This window comes from Urocitellus parryii, chromosome 1 (genome assembly GCF_045843805.1).
Source record: "Urocitellus parryii isolate mUroPar1 chromosome 1, mUroPar1.hap1, whole genome shotgun sequence".
Taxonomy (NCBI): Eukaryota; Metazoa; Chordata; class Mammalia; order Rodentia; family Sciuridae; genus Urocitellus; species Urocitellus parryii.
In genome coordinates, this window is record NC_135531.1 from 258074113 (window position 1) to 258088331 (window position 14219).

A 14219-nucleotide genomic window follows, 5' to 3' on the forward strand; every position below is an offset into this window, starting at 1 on the left:
AAATAGGCATGCCCAGAATGGCCATAATTTTGTTTGGAAAGACATGGCAGAAGTTTGCTTTTTGGAAATAGATAAAACTGTCTTTGAATTCAGAGCTGGTTGCTTCCTACCATATGACATCAAGCAATTAATTTATTTAATCTCACTTTTCTCAAGTCTAAGTTGACTTAAGGATACACTCATGGTACATTGTGAGAATTCAGTAAGTTCTAATACTCAGCCTGAAACACAGAAAGACTAGTTGTTTTTACTGTTGATATTTTATTGCTGTTGGCGTCATGTATTTTGGGGAGAGAGACATTGAGATCCTTTTTCAGGAGAGACTACAGATAGTTGGAAAATCTTGTCCCAAATACCCACATTTACCTGTGACCCAGTATTGCACAGTGGTTGATACAAAATAAATAATTATTATGAGTTACATTACTAGCATGATTGTTGTTTTATCATTTTGCCATTGCTAGGAGGGAAGTACTGTTCTAGATACTATGGATAATAAAAAGTGTTAGCCAATAAATTTTGCTACAAGGTTTTTTCCATTTAAAAAAGAGGTATTTGCTTTTTTCAGTGTTGCTAGGGAACGTACAATTTCCAGATCAGTTTCTTGGTCTTGGACAGTTGGCATGTTAGTCCAGATAATGCCTTGTCCTGGTCCACTGGCCCATGGATTATGGAATATTTAGCACCATCTCTGTCCTCTACTCACTAAATGCCAGTAACATCCCTGCTTCCCTGAGTTCTAACAACTGCAAGTGATTCCAGGTGTCAGCAAGTGTCCCCAGGCAGTGAGCAGAAGGGAATTCTGTGCCCCATTTGCCTGCTGATTATCAGACTGTGCAGAAGACTATCTTCTTTCCATGTTGATATAAGCCCATATGAACTGTCCCTCCCTCACCAGCACCGTCAATGTCCTTTGCCCTTCAAAACTCCTACCGCAAGACCATCTTTTCTATTCTTATTGCAGACAAAGGTGTGCAACTGGGGAAACCACACGGCCATCCAGGCTTGTATTTCTACAGACCTGTGCTCTCCAACCCCAGGGCACTGCACACTTGTCAGTCCTTTGCTTGACTATACTCCCGTGAGTCCCCACTCAGCACTTATAACACAGTATTGTAAGTTGGGCCTCACAGGGGAGGCCTAAGTTCAGTCAAGGCATGAAGCCAAGTCTCCGCATCCTCACCTTCATTTATTCCTCAACTCCTTGCAGTTGTTCTGCTTGCCCCTATGATATGGCAGGCAGTTTTCACACATCATTTCCAATTTTCAACCACCCACATGGAAGTGAGTACCTTTATCTCCAAAGCTGAAGTTCAGAGAGATAATAGACAAGCTTGTTAATAACCAAAGAGAGATTCAAACCCAATTCCATCTGACTTCCTACAAAGTTTTCTTAAGTTTCTGTACTGCAGTTGTTGTTGTTTTTTCCCCCACTAAGGTCTGAATTACTGAACCTCATCTGTATTTTTCAATCCTTATTTCATTAAACCTCAGCTATACTTGAAACTACCCTTGAAGCTTTTAATTCTCTTCATGATACCACACACTGCCGATTCCCCTTGCATCCGTATTTCTGCTCCCTCTCTTTTCTAGACCGCATCTCCTTTGACTGTCCATTTAATATTGGGGTCCCCCAGAGATGCATCCTGGTTCTCTTGCTCTTTTTTTTTTTTTTTTGGAGTGCTGGGGATTGAACTTAGGGGCACTCTGCACTGAGATTCATTAATCCCCTATTTTAAAGTCATTTTAAAATTTTGGGACAGAGTCTCATTAAGTTGCCAGGCTGGCCTTGAATTTGTGATCTTACTGCCTCAGCCTCCTGAGTAGATGAGATTACTGGCATGCCACCACGTATGGCCATCTTGCTCTTCTTACTCTATCATTTCCCTGGAAAACCCCCCTCCCAATCATTTACCATTTGTGCCCTATAGGCTGAGATCACATAATTCTGCATATCCAAGGCAGACTCTTCTCTTGACCTGTGGACCAGATTTTCAACTCACTTCATCTATGGGCATTTCAGACTTTTTCTGGTGGAGCCCTTGTCCCTATATTCTGTATTTCAGATCCTTCACACAAACTCAAACTACCTTTACTTATAATCTCATCCTTATCTGCGCATTCCACTAATCACACATTCCCACCCATTTTTTCTCCTAAATATTTTTCAAACTCACCACATCTTCTTGATACCTATTTACAACCTTAACCTAAGTGTCTCTCTTTCTTGAAACTTTTTCTTTCTCCATGGATGCACAGTCTCCTGTTTCCCTCATAAAATCCAACATTAACACCCAAATGACCTATCTGAAGTGTAGATCTGACCATGTCACCAACATGCTTACCATAATTTGTTGATTTCTCAAAATACAGAGGGTAAAATTCCAGTAATGAGATCTGCTACACTGGGCCCTGTATGACCTATCTGTCTACTTCTCCTAGAGCTTCAGATGTTTAGAGCCTCCTAAGAATATAATACGGTTCTTTTCAAGCCTTTTGTCATGTAGGTCCTGCTGCCTAGAATGTCCTCAAACTCCACCCCTCTCCTAGAATACTCCTATTCATCCTTTAGAACATCGTTAGGGATCCATCCTTACTCCTCCTCTATTTCCATGATATTTCAGGGGCATGATCACAGTTGTACTCAATTTGTTTATCGTTAGCTCTTTATCTCTCTCAGGTGAAAATTATCATTGTATCTCTGGTAGCTAATGTAGTATCTGTGTTTAGTAGGTACTTAATCTTTGTTGAATGAATGAATTCACCAATTAGCAAATAACTCTAAGTGACTCTTTCATTGGTAAGATAGCAGATGACTCAATGTATGTTTTCCTTTCCTTTAAAATTATAATTAGCTCAAAAAGTTCACATAAAATCAACAATCTGAAAATCAAGTGTATGATTGCCTTTAGTCTCAATTTAATCTTATCAGTTAAAAATGATGAATGTTAAAGAATCTTTTTAAAATATAGTGTCAATATTGTCACAGTTTTATGTTTTCACTCATCCCTCAAGGAACACTTCTTGAGTGCTCTATCTAGGCACTAGTAATGGAGAAACAATAGGAAATAAAACAAAATGCATGCCTGCAGGGAGATTTTAACTAAATCCCTATGTGTGAAGTACACAACTTTAAAATGGAACTTAAAATAATAGTTGTTCGATTAAATCTCTCCAAGCAACCAGCCAGAACATTTAGAATGGCTTCATGACATCCTAGAAACAGACCCTGGGGGAAAGCAAAAAGCATCTGAAATGTGGAGATGTGGATTCCACCCACCAGTGTTGACACCTTCTCTTTTTTCTCAGGACCTTTTTAGACTACTTGTTCTACAACTATTTGAATGATTGAAAAGTGTCTTCTCCAAACGTTGAGTTTCTGGTTGTGTGTGTGGATACATAGCCTTGGATTCCCACTCTAGAAGACTCTGGAAGAAAAATTAGGGTCTCAGAGTTTATGCACTCAGCCAACTTAAAACAGTTTACACAGGAACTTACCAACACAAGAGGAGACCAAAGATGCTGCATACATTCAAATCTGTAGAGTGATAGAATTTAATTGCTCTTTTTTAGAGAAAGTGAAAATATTGTTCATTTAATTAACAATTATATATTTATGCTCAAAGGGAAATGTTCAGAAGAAGTTCTCGACTTGTCTTCAAAAAATATGCAATTTAGATGAGTGTGGTGGCACATACCTATAATCCCAGCTACTCAGGAGGCTAAGGCAGAAGGATTGCAAGTTCAAGGCCAGCCTCAGTGGTGAGGCCTCCAGTAACTTAGTGAGACCCTGTCTCAAAATAAAAAATAAATAAGACAGGGGGATGTATCTTGGTGGTAAAGTGCCTCTGGGTTCAATCTCTGGTACCCCTCCCCCCAAAAAATGCAATTTAGTTGGGGTTATATCAAGAAAACAAAATGATGACAGTGAATGCCATTAGATGCAATATGCTAAAAACTAGAATTTTAGTAGCAGAGATTTTAGCACTTCCTGTTGCAATGTCCATCAGAGTTTTACTTTTGTGTTGATATTATGAGAAACATGGACAAGGATTGAGCTAAAAAAAAAAAAAAACTAAGATATCATTAAAACCAGGTCATTTGAGCTTTGGTTTCCTGCTTTTCTGAAGACAAATCTGATAAGCTTTGCTTAATGGTAATTCCCTGCTGGCTGGATAATATCATGCAGACTTCCCTAGGGCCATTTCAAGGAAATGTGGGTTACCCTCCTCTAACCTTCAGACCTATTTGTTTCTAGCTTAATATCTCTTGTTGAAAATCTAACTGGCATCTCAAACTTAACATGTCATGCATCTGAAATCCCCAAACCTGTTCTTCTTCATCTTGTTCATCTTCATTAATCTCAAAGCCCCAAATCCTGGTACCTCTTTCTCTCTCACATTCTGCATCTTATCAGCTAGCAAATTCTGTAGGTAGATCTCTAAAATGAGTTCAGAAACTACCATTTCTTACTTTATTATGTATTAGCACCCTAGTCTAACCATCTTTCACCTAGATGATAACAATAGCTTGCTAAATTATCTCTCGTTCCACCTCTGCTCTTTCTCAAACTATTCTCAATAGCCTGAGTGAACCTATTGAAACCCATTTCCAGTCATGACAGTCTGTTTACTCAGAATCCTTCAGTGGCTTTCCTTCTTACTCAGCAATTGCTGAAGCTCTTACTATGTCCTGTTAGGAAATAAATTATCTGACACATGATAATTTCCCTGATCTTATTTTTTTTTAACCCTTCTTCTCTCATTCTCTTGATTCCAGACTCACAATTTACTGGTTGCTTCTTGACACTCTGCAAACTTAGGGCCTTTGTGCTTGCTGGTCCTCTTTCATGGAATGCTATGCTTTCCTGGCCTTCCTAAGATATCAACACCTTTTCTGACATATGTCCTTACCTGCTTTACTTCTCCTTTGCACTATGAGCAGGATTTTTTGCATGCTTTGTTCTCCATTGTATTTGACAACCTAGAATAGTACCAGTCGCATAGTATGTGCTCTATAAATATCTGTAGAATAAATGTGGAATGAATTCAGACCAGATGCTTCATGAGCTATCCCAGTTATTTCCCAGGGAACCCTGGAGGCTTTCCCCATTGTGGGTACTGCTGGGGCTCTGCTGCTAATGCTGCCAGATCCCCAGCCTGGTCTTCAGTGATGCAGAAGTGCCCTTTCTCTGCCAGTGTGGGTGAACTTATTCAAGGACTTTAACAATGTTTTCAGCAAAAGATGCTTTGACATTCAACTACATGGATTCACCATTTGTAGTATCACTTTTCTTTTTCTATTTTCCAATTTCTTCTAGGCTCTTATCCTTCTAGCTCAGTGGCTTCCATCTATGGCTACATGTAAGAGTCACCACAGGGAACTTTAGAAAACCTCACAGAGGTTCTAATTTAATGGGTCTGGGTATGGGAGGGAAGTGAGACCTGGGATGCATATGTCTTAAAAGCTCCCCAAGTAATTGCAATATGCAAGGCAAGGTTATACATCATGGTCCTAAGTGAATTCCTGGGTCTCAGATGTGTTCATTAATCTGTGATCACATTCTCTGCTTCCAACTTCTTTGAGGGGCTGAGTTGTGTAAGATGCATTCTCACAACACCACGTATTTGTATTTACACAATGTGAGATTATATTTTAAATACCTCTGCCTCTGGAAAGAACATAATGATGAAGCAGAGAATATGTTTTTGGAAGAGACCTTTAACTAGGGATAAGTCGTGTGAGCATGGGTTGTAAAGTCCGTCTAATTCAGCAAGTACCTATTGGATTTCTATTGTGTCCACAATTCCTAGTGCTGTATTAAGAGTTGTGATGTTGGAGTGGGAAGGAAGGAGGGTGCTTGATCTGTCCCTACCCTCAAGGAATTAAAGATTATTAAAAGAACAAAATAACACACCACAAAGGGTTAAAATATATTTACCTACTTCCATAAAATGCAAGGAGAAATGGAATGAAGCATAGAAAGTCAAAATAGCCAGGATGTGAAGATATTGCCTTATTAGGGAAAAATGAGGACAATTAAATAATTAAGAGGAATTATCATGACAACCTCCAATGAAGAGATCCACCAAGACTTTTGAAATTGTTGCCAACACAAAACATTAATTTGTGCATTCTATGCTTTGCCCAAAGCTACAGTTTGATTAATTATTTATTTTGCATAAAGCAGATGACTGTGATTTCCACAGTGGTTGCAGTGATAGCTTAGGGTTATTGGTTTACCCAAAGAAAGTTTGGCAGATCAACCCATTCAGGAAAACACGTTGTGAATGCGTTGTTTCCTCTAACCAGTTCTTACAAACCAGTTATTAGACAGATTTTTCTCTCCCCAGGAATCTGACCTCACCTTCCGATTGGCCAGTGGGCTTGTTATATGGCAGCCTATGTGGGAGCACAGACAGCCGGAAGTCTCTGGCTTCACAGCATTGGTAAAACCCATCAGGAACATCATTACAGGTTTGTGATTCCTTCACACTTTGAAGGAAGGGTGGTGGGATGATTTTCCCTTAAGAAGTTTAGAATGAGAACATCTGGGGGCGGTATCTGGATGTCCCAAGTACAGGGCTTATTCATATCCAACAGGGACTCATGCTTTTCTATTGTGTGACTTTGGGTAAGTTCCTTCATCTGTAAAATGGGAATTAAAGCATCATGTTAATAGAATTTACAGGATTATTGTAAGGAACAAATGAGTTAATATATGTAAGATGTTCTAAAAACACAGTGACTGCCTAGCACACAGAAAATGAGTAAGCAGTATCTCTTATTATAATTATTATTTTATCATTATCATGGTAGATGAAGTAGACGCTATCAAAGCATTTCACTTCAGGAGTCATTTAATGAGATTGTGCTATTGAATTACAGAAAGAGCACAACAGGAGAGGTTAAAAAATGCATGGAAGCTCATACTTTCCTTCAAGTCTGTCTCTTGCTAAGGATATGTAACTGAACTTTCCTGTCTTCATTAATGTAAAATAGAGATGATAATGCACTTTACAGGGCATCTTAGTAAACAGTAATGAGAATGTACATTAAGTACCCATTTTATAGTATGTGCTTAAAAGATTCCGTTGTTCTATTCCCAACCTTATTTTTAGCAACAGTAGTTAAAACTTTTAAAAATTAATTATGTGGAAAAATCTACAGAAATATATATGTATACATATATATATACATGCACACATATATGTATATTTGCATACATACATCTTATACACACAAATATGTGTGTGTCTAGTTTGCTAGCTTTGTAAGATTTTTGTGCAGACAATGGAGGATTATGCGTGTAAAAGGACTCTCTCTATAAATAGAAGGAAACTCTAAGCCTGCTCTTATATATATTTTCTCCCTATAATTTAACACAACGTTGCAAAGTATATGTTAAGGAATTGTATAACCAAGGAGTGCCATGTTATTCATATATTTGGTAGGAAGCTTTAGTAGTCAATATAATCATTCAAAAGGAGAGTTAAATTTTTCAAATTATAAAAGTAGATTAATCTCAGAACTTACATGTATACAAAGCATTAATGTTTGAAATACCAATTCAAAAGTGACAGCCTGCCATAGTTCCAAACATCAAAGAACTAAATCAGTAAAGGTGTCATACCCAAAAAACTACTTCAGATTCTGTGTATATAATAAGGTTACTTTGGATTCAAATAATTAGAAAGTAAATATAGGTGTAAGAGGTTTTTTTAAAATCTAAAAAAGTAGACTTAAGACAAAAATAATAAAATATGCTCACATGTAACAAAATTATTAGTGAAAAAACCACATCTTTATGGCATGTTGATTAAAGAGACTTAATTTTTTTAATGTTTTTAAGTCTTCCTATCACTTTCTTTCCTTTTCTCTTTGCAGTTCTGGGGGTCAAACCCAGGGCCTCATACATGCTAGGCAAGTGTTCAATCACTGAGCTACCATCTTTCACCCAGCCTTCTCTCTCTCTATGATTAAAATATAAATTGGGGCTGGGGAAATAGCTCAGTGGTAGAGCATTTGCCTAGCATGTACAAGGACCTTGATTCTATCCCAAGCACTGGAACACCCTCCCCTACCACACACACACTGTCATTTTATATACAAAAATAACTAAGAAACCATGCCCATCCATGAACATCTGGGTTCTTCACCTCACCCTGCCTTTGCTTCTGGATGATGCTTGTGGTTGTTTTCTTTCCCCTGTGTCTAATGCTGTGCACTTGAAATGGTGCCAGCATCGGAGTGCATTAGACTAGTTTAGCCAGCATGGCCAGAAAGAGCAATGGTACCTGGTGACCTTGGCAAATCCCTTTCCTTCTCAGCGCCAGACTATTCAGCACTCAAGTGAGGCATTGCCATCTTAGTTTCCCACTGATCCTCATTCTAAGGTCAAGATGTGAGGGATTTGAGCATTACTTTAGGAGCAGCTTAATGTAGTAGTTGAAACAGACTCTGGAGTCAGACAGCCTGGGCTGAAGCCTTCATGGAAGTATTAAGTGACCATGGGCAAGTTAAACTTCCTGTGCCTTAGTTTCTTCATTTGTAAAATGAGTATAATTTTTTAGCAGTATTACAGGGTTATTGAAAGGATTACAATAATTAATATATATATATAAAATCCATAGAACAGAAATTGTGGATAATATATGCTAGGTAGATGTTATCTATAATTATTTTTAGTATTCCCAACTTCTTAGCATCACAACCTGAGTTAGACTTAGGTTGATAAATATTGACATTGATAACCTAGACGTGCTAAGATTATTTTGAATCCCTTATTTAATTTCTCTTACATGTTTTATTAAACAGCTTCTTTCAAGGTGACAATGATCTGTTAAATTGGCTTTTTATTGGAATGAAATGAACTTATGAAATAAAATGAACATAGAATCTTATAAAATTCGTGATGGAATTTCTTTGATCTTTCCAGCCAAGAGAAGTTCTCCTATAAACAGTCAAAGTCTGACCTGTGAATCACCAAATCAGGAGACAAGACACCGAGAGGTTAGTTTATTATAATTGTAAGAAGAGAGAAAGGAACTCTGGTGTAGTGTATTGTGGAGGGTGAGACTTAAGTTCTAGAATCATACTACTGAGCTCAGAGCCCTCCTTTCTAAATGTGAAATTTTTAACAGCCTCAGGTTTTCTATCAGTCAAGTATGAAAATCAATATCATGCATCTCTCCAAATTGAAGAAGTGCTGAAAAAATATATTGTGTGACTCCCTGTTTTATCTCCATGATTAGTATGTGATAAGTAGTGCTTTATCTCACTGGCTAGTATATAACACTCTTATCATTATTCATCTCACATTAAATAAAGTATCATCTTGTTCTCAATTATTGAATCCTGTAATGTTTATTAGGTAACTCTAGTGTAGGTTTAATAGTGTCTCAGGGGGTTAGGGTGGGGGAGTAGGAAGGAGAGAGAAGATGCAATCCTATCCATTACAGAATCGGAAGTTAATGAAAAGTTATAACTTATCCACATAAACAGAAGATGCAAGATAAAAAAAACAATGTAATTCAATGCAAATTTGTCACATTTGGTTCTTATAAGAAAGAAGTGAAGGCCAGGGAAATGAAAGCCACATGGAAATGTATACTGCTATTAATGTAGCATGTCATTAGTTGACCTGCCTTCACTTTCATTTCAACATGTGCAAAGTGCAACTTGCTGCCTTCCATAGAAATTGGACCCCCTTTTCAACCTATGTGTTACTGTCAGGAATATCATAATTTATCTTCTTACCCTCTAAGCTGGAAATATTGGTGTCCTAGAATATCTGCCATTTACTGAACAATTTCTTACACTGATTTATGTGCTTTAAGATTTATGTATTTTTCACATTTAACATCTTTGAAATTGAGTGTACTTGACAATCTTTGACCTCTTACTATCTCCCTGCCTGGTGGCAGTCTTGATATGGTTGTCAATCTCGTGCAGCCTGAATTTGGTCATTTCTAGCATTGAAATTTGCAGCATCAGGGTCAATGACTTGCAGAATGTCAGAGGGAATTGTGGTACACTCTTGAGAAATGATGCCTCGACAAAATAACACATCTTGACATAGGAAGTTGTTCTTTGGAAAAAATATAAACAACTCTCAGTTAAAAATTCTGAACATGAAGAAATGTTAGGAATACCTATACCAATTTATTTCATGTATACACTTCTTTCATATATACATAGGATGGATGTGTAATGAAACGCTATGCCTATATAAGTCTAAAATAGCTCTTTCAATAAGTATAAAATGAAAGTCCTCACTGATAATAAGCCAAGTGTCCTAATTTATTTAACAGTGTACCTTTTTAACTCTATGGTGCCTAAAATAATGCATGTCTTATAAGAGATGACATCTTAAATACAGTGAAATATGTAAATCTCATACTTTTTCTATATAATCCTCCTGATCTCTTGCTGAGTCATAGTGTTTCTTTTCATTATGTTACTAAGATGTGCTTTTTATTTTCTATGCCCTCTACCACCCTCCAAATCCAGAACCTCATAACTTGACTGCAGCTTTAACCACCTAATCAGATTTTTAGGTAAAGCGCCTGTATAGTGTACATATGATGTACTCACCATATGTACATTGGATCAAGTTCAGAGGACTTGTTTCATGAAATTTCTAGCTGTATTTATTTATCTGTAAATTGTTCTTAAATCATGACTTCTTTTGTGTATGAAAATAGAAAGTGTAAGGACAAAATTAATATGATAGATTTTTGAGAATCTTTATGCTTTAGCAAAGAATTTAATCCATAACCTATGGATAGATATCTCAGATTAAATTTATAAGCCATATGTAACTTAAATTTCTGGATGTAACATAAACCTTACAATTTATTCTTATGTGCTAGCTTTAATTTGATTATTTCCTGCTAAATTGGTGCTGGTCTTTAGCCTCATGCTGCCATTCAGTTCTCAGTTTGAGTATATCTTTGATGAATTGTCAGGCTCATAAATCTCCTACAGATAGTGGATACAAAAGTAAAAAAGAAAGAAATCAAGGGCAAAATGAAATAAAATTTATGAAAGTACTTAGCCTAATTCTTGGAATGACAGAGGTGCTCTCTAGAAGTCTCTTTCCATTTCCTTTTCAACAGAGGCAAAAATACCTCTATGACATTATAATTAGTTTTGATGAAAAGAAACTATGTATGTAATATAGGAGGTAATTTTAGAGGATATACCTGAAGGCAAAAAAAAAAAAAAAAAAGAAAAAACACAAAACCTAATCTGCTGTCTCCATGTCTCCACCTCCAAAAGGGACTCCAGGTGGTCTGTGAAACTTTGCAGTCTGATTCTATCTCACCCAAGGCCACCATTTCAGGCTGCCACCGAGGAAACTCCTTTGATGGAAGCTTGTCCTCCCAAACTTCCCAGGAAAGAGGCCCATCACAGTCCAGGTACATGATTGCAATGTTTGAGACAAAATGTATTCCTGGTTGCCAAGAATTAAATGTGCATTTTTAGCTACTTTCATATCCTCTGCTCTTTAAAATATGTATGTGCATGCTTTACGTATACATATTCTGGGCGGAAGTATAATTAGATTATTAATTGCAGAAATGTGATATGAATGCCTCTCATTTAAGCTAACCAGGGTGGAAGTGGGAAGACATATCTGATTTAATGAGATGTCTGAATTAGAAGCTATTTTAAATGTTTATATGCAGAAATGCCAATGATGCTATCAAAAGATTGTGTTGCAGAGATATTAAAGGATCTGCTTTAATGTATAAGGATACTTTATTCTAACAGATCCTTGTATTGAAAGAGGTTAAAGTTTGTGGGGAGTATAAAATCTGCTCTTTGCAAATATTCCAACTTGCTTACAAACACCCTCCCCAGGAAAAAGAGCTAGTCTACTTCCTAATCCCTGCTAAATTATTGATTCGTGAAGTTTGCCACTTCACCTAAGGGACTAGAGACCCTAAGATCATTTGTATATCTCTACTCCCAAATGAAGTCATAGTCTAGTGGGTAGTATTTTAAAAGTAGGCATTTAAAAATAGCTTTATTGAAATACAATTTCTATCCCATAAAATTTACCTGTTTTAAGCTTAGTTTAATTATTTTAACACATTTACAAAACTGTGTACCTATCACCATAATTCAATTTTTAAAAATTTCCATCATTCAAAAATATCCATTGTATTCATTTACAGTCACTCCCATTCTCACACCTATTATACTTTCCATCTGTTTGGGGTTGCATTTCCAGACTTTTCATATGTGTGGAATAATATAGTTTTTGTTTTGTTTTGTTTTTTGCATCTGGCTTCCTTCACTTACCATAATGTTTTTAAGGTTTATCCATATCATTGCAGGTGTCTGTAATCCATTCCTTTTTATTGTTGAATAATATTCCATTCTATGAATCTATCACATTTTCTTTATTCATCTGTCAATGGATATTTTGTCTATTATGAATATTGCTTATATGAACATTCACTTACGAATCTTTATGTGAGCATAGGTTTCCAATTCTATTGGGTGGATAGTCATGAGTAGAATTGTTGGGTTGTGTGGCAAATTCATGTTTAATTAAAAAACACACCAAACTGTTCTCTAAAATGGCTGCATTATTTAACATCCTCCCAGTGACTTCTGAGAGTCTGTGCCTCTATGTCCTTGGGAACATCTGTTATTGTCTTTTTATTATAGTTATTTAAAAGGGTGTAAAATGGGATCTGATTGTGGTTTTGTTTACTTTTCCTTAATGACTAATGATGTTAAGTATATCTTACTGTGCCTATTAACCATTCAAAGATTTTCTTTGATGAAACATCTATTCAAAACTTTCACCAACATTTTAACTGAGTTATCTTATTATTGATTTTTAAAAGTTGTTTGTATATTCTGGATATAAATTCTTTCTCAACAAAAGAAAAGATTCACAGATATTTCCTCCTAGTATCTGGCTTACCTTTTCATTTGATAATTTTTAAACAGTCTACCTCCATCTGGAACCAGGTCCAAGTTACATGAATACAGTGTTTTCAAAAGATCTTAAAATTATTGAAAACAGGGCTGGGGATGTGGCTCAAGCGGTAGCGCGCTCGCCTGGCATGCGTGCGGCCCGGGTTCGATCCTCAGCACCACATACCAACAAAGATGTTGTGTCTGCCGAGAACTAAAAAATAAATATTAAAAAAAAATTCTCTCTCTCTCTCTCCTCTCTCACTCTCTCTTTAAAAAAAAATTATTGAAAACACAGAGCATTATAAATGCAATTCCTTTTTTAACCCCAAAACTATATGTTATGCTTTAAAAAATGATATGTAAAAGTGTGTTTATCTTTGCATCTTTATTGGAACTTTAAAAGCAAGTCACCTAATTAGATAATCATCTTCTGGGTGAGAATATGAAGATTGAAAGCAACCTTGGTGATGTAGTAAGTAAAATGGATTTTGTTTATCCACTCATTTACGTCCCAGGTCAATAGTGATGATGAGTACTTAAAATCACATATATGTGAAACTAAAGAAGATGAACTCATTGAAGTAGAATGTAGAATGGTGGTTATCAGAGGTTGGGGAGGGGTTTGGATGAGAAATGGGTGATGTTGATCAAAAGATGCAAGATTTCAGGAGAAGAGGAGAAATAGGCTTTAGTGATTTCTTGCATAGAGCAGTAGTTTGTTATTATAATAAATAATAATGCATTGAATATTTCAAAATTACTAAAAGGGTAGATGTAAAATGTTTTCTCTACATGCACACAAAAATACATATGTGAAGCAATGGATTTGCTAATTAGCTTAATCTAATCATTCCACAATCTAAATGTACGTCAAAAAATCACATTGTATGCCATCGATATAGAATATATAAATTATTCTTTCTCAATGAAATTACACATGAATGTGGAAGCAACTCTATGATGAGAGTAATCCAATCTCCCATCATCTCTCTGATGCATTAGTGACATTGAACTGCTTGAAGATTTTAAACAATAGGGAATTTAGTATTTTCTTATTTCTTATTTCACTTTCAGATAGCTCTATTTAGTGCAATGTCCTTATATCTGACCAAATTTGTTCTGTGGCTTCTATGATTTTTGTATTAGGTTTTGTTTTGTTTTGTTTACTGCTACATAACAAATTACAACAAACTTAGTAAAACAAAACACATTTATTACCTCATAATTCTGTTGGAAGAAATCCAGGCACAACTTAGCTGGGTTTCTTCTAGTTTAGG

General features: G+C 36.2%; 1 protein-coding gene across 5 annotated transcripts in view; it reads left to right on the top strand.

The window, feature by feature from the left end:
* The window catches only part of Unc80 (unc-80 subunit of NALCN channel complex), a 184564-nt gene that overhangs the window by 6982 nt on the left and 163363 nt on the right, over positions 1 to 14219 (top strand). For all 5 annotated transcript variants that reach the window (XM_077799344.1, XM_026403350.2, XM_077799345.1 and 2 more), the window contains exons 5-7: positions 6354 to 6477; positions 8939 to 9012; positions 11284 to 11423. In XM_077799344.1, coding sequence (XP_077655470.1) covers positions 6354 to 6477; positions 8939 to 9012; positions 11284 to 11423 — 338 coding nt within the window. The remainder of the gene's footprint in view (positions 1 to 6353; positions 6478 to 8938; positions 9013 to 11283; positions 11424 to 14219) is intronic.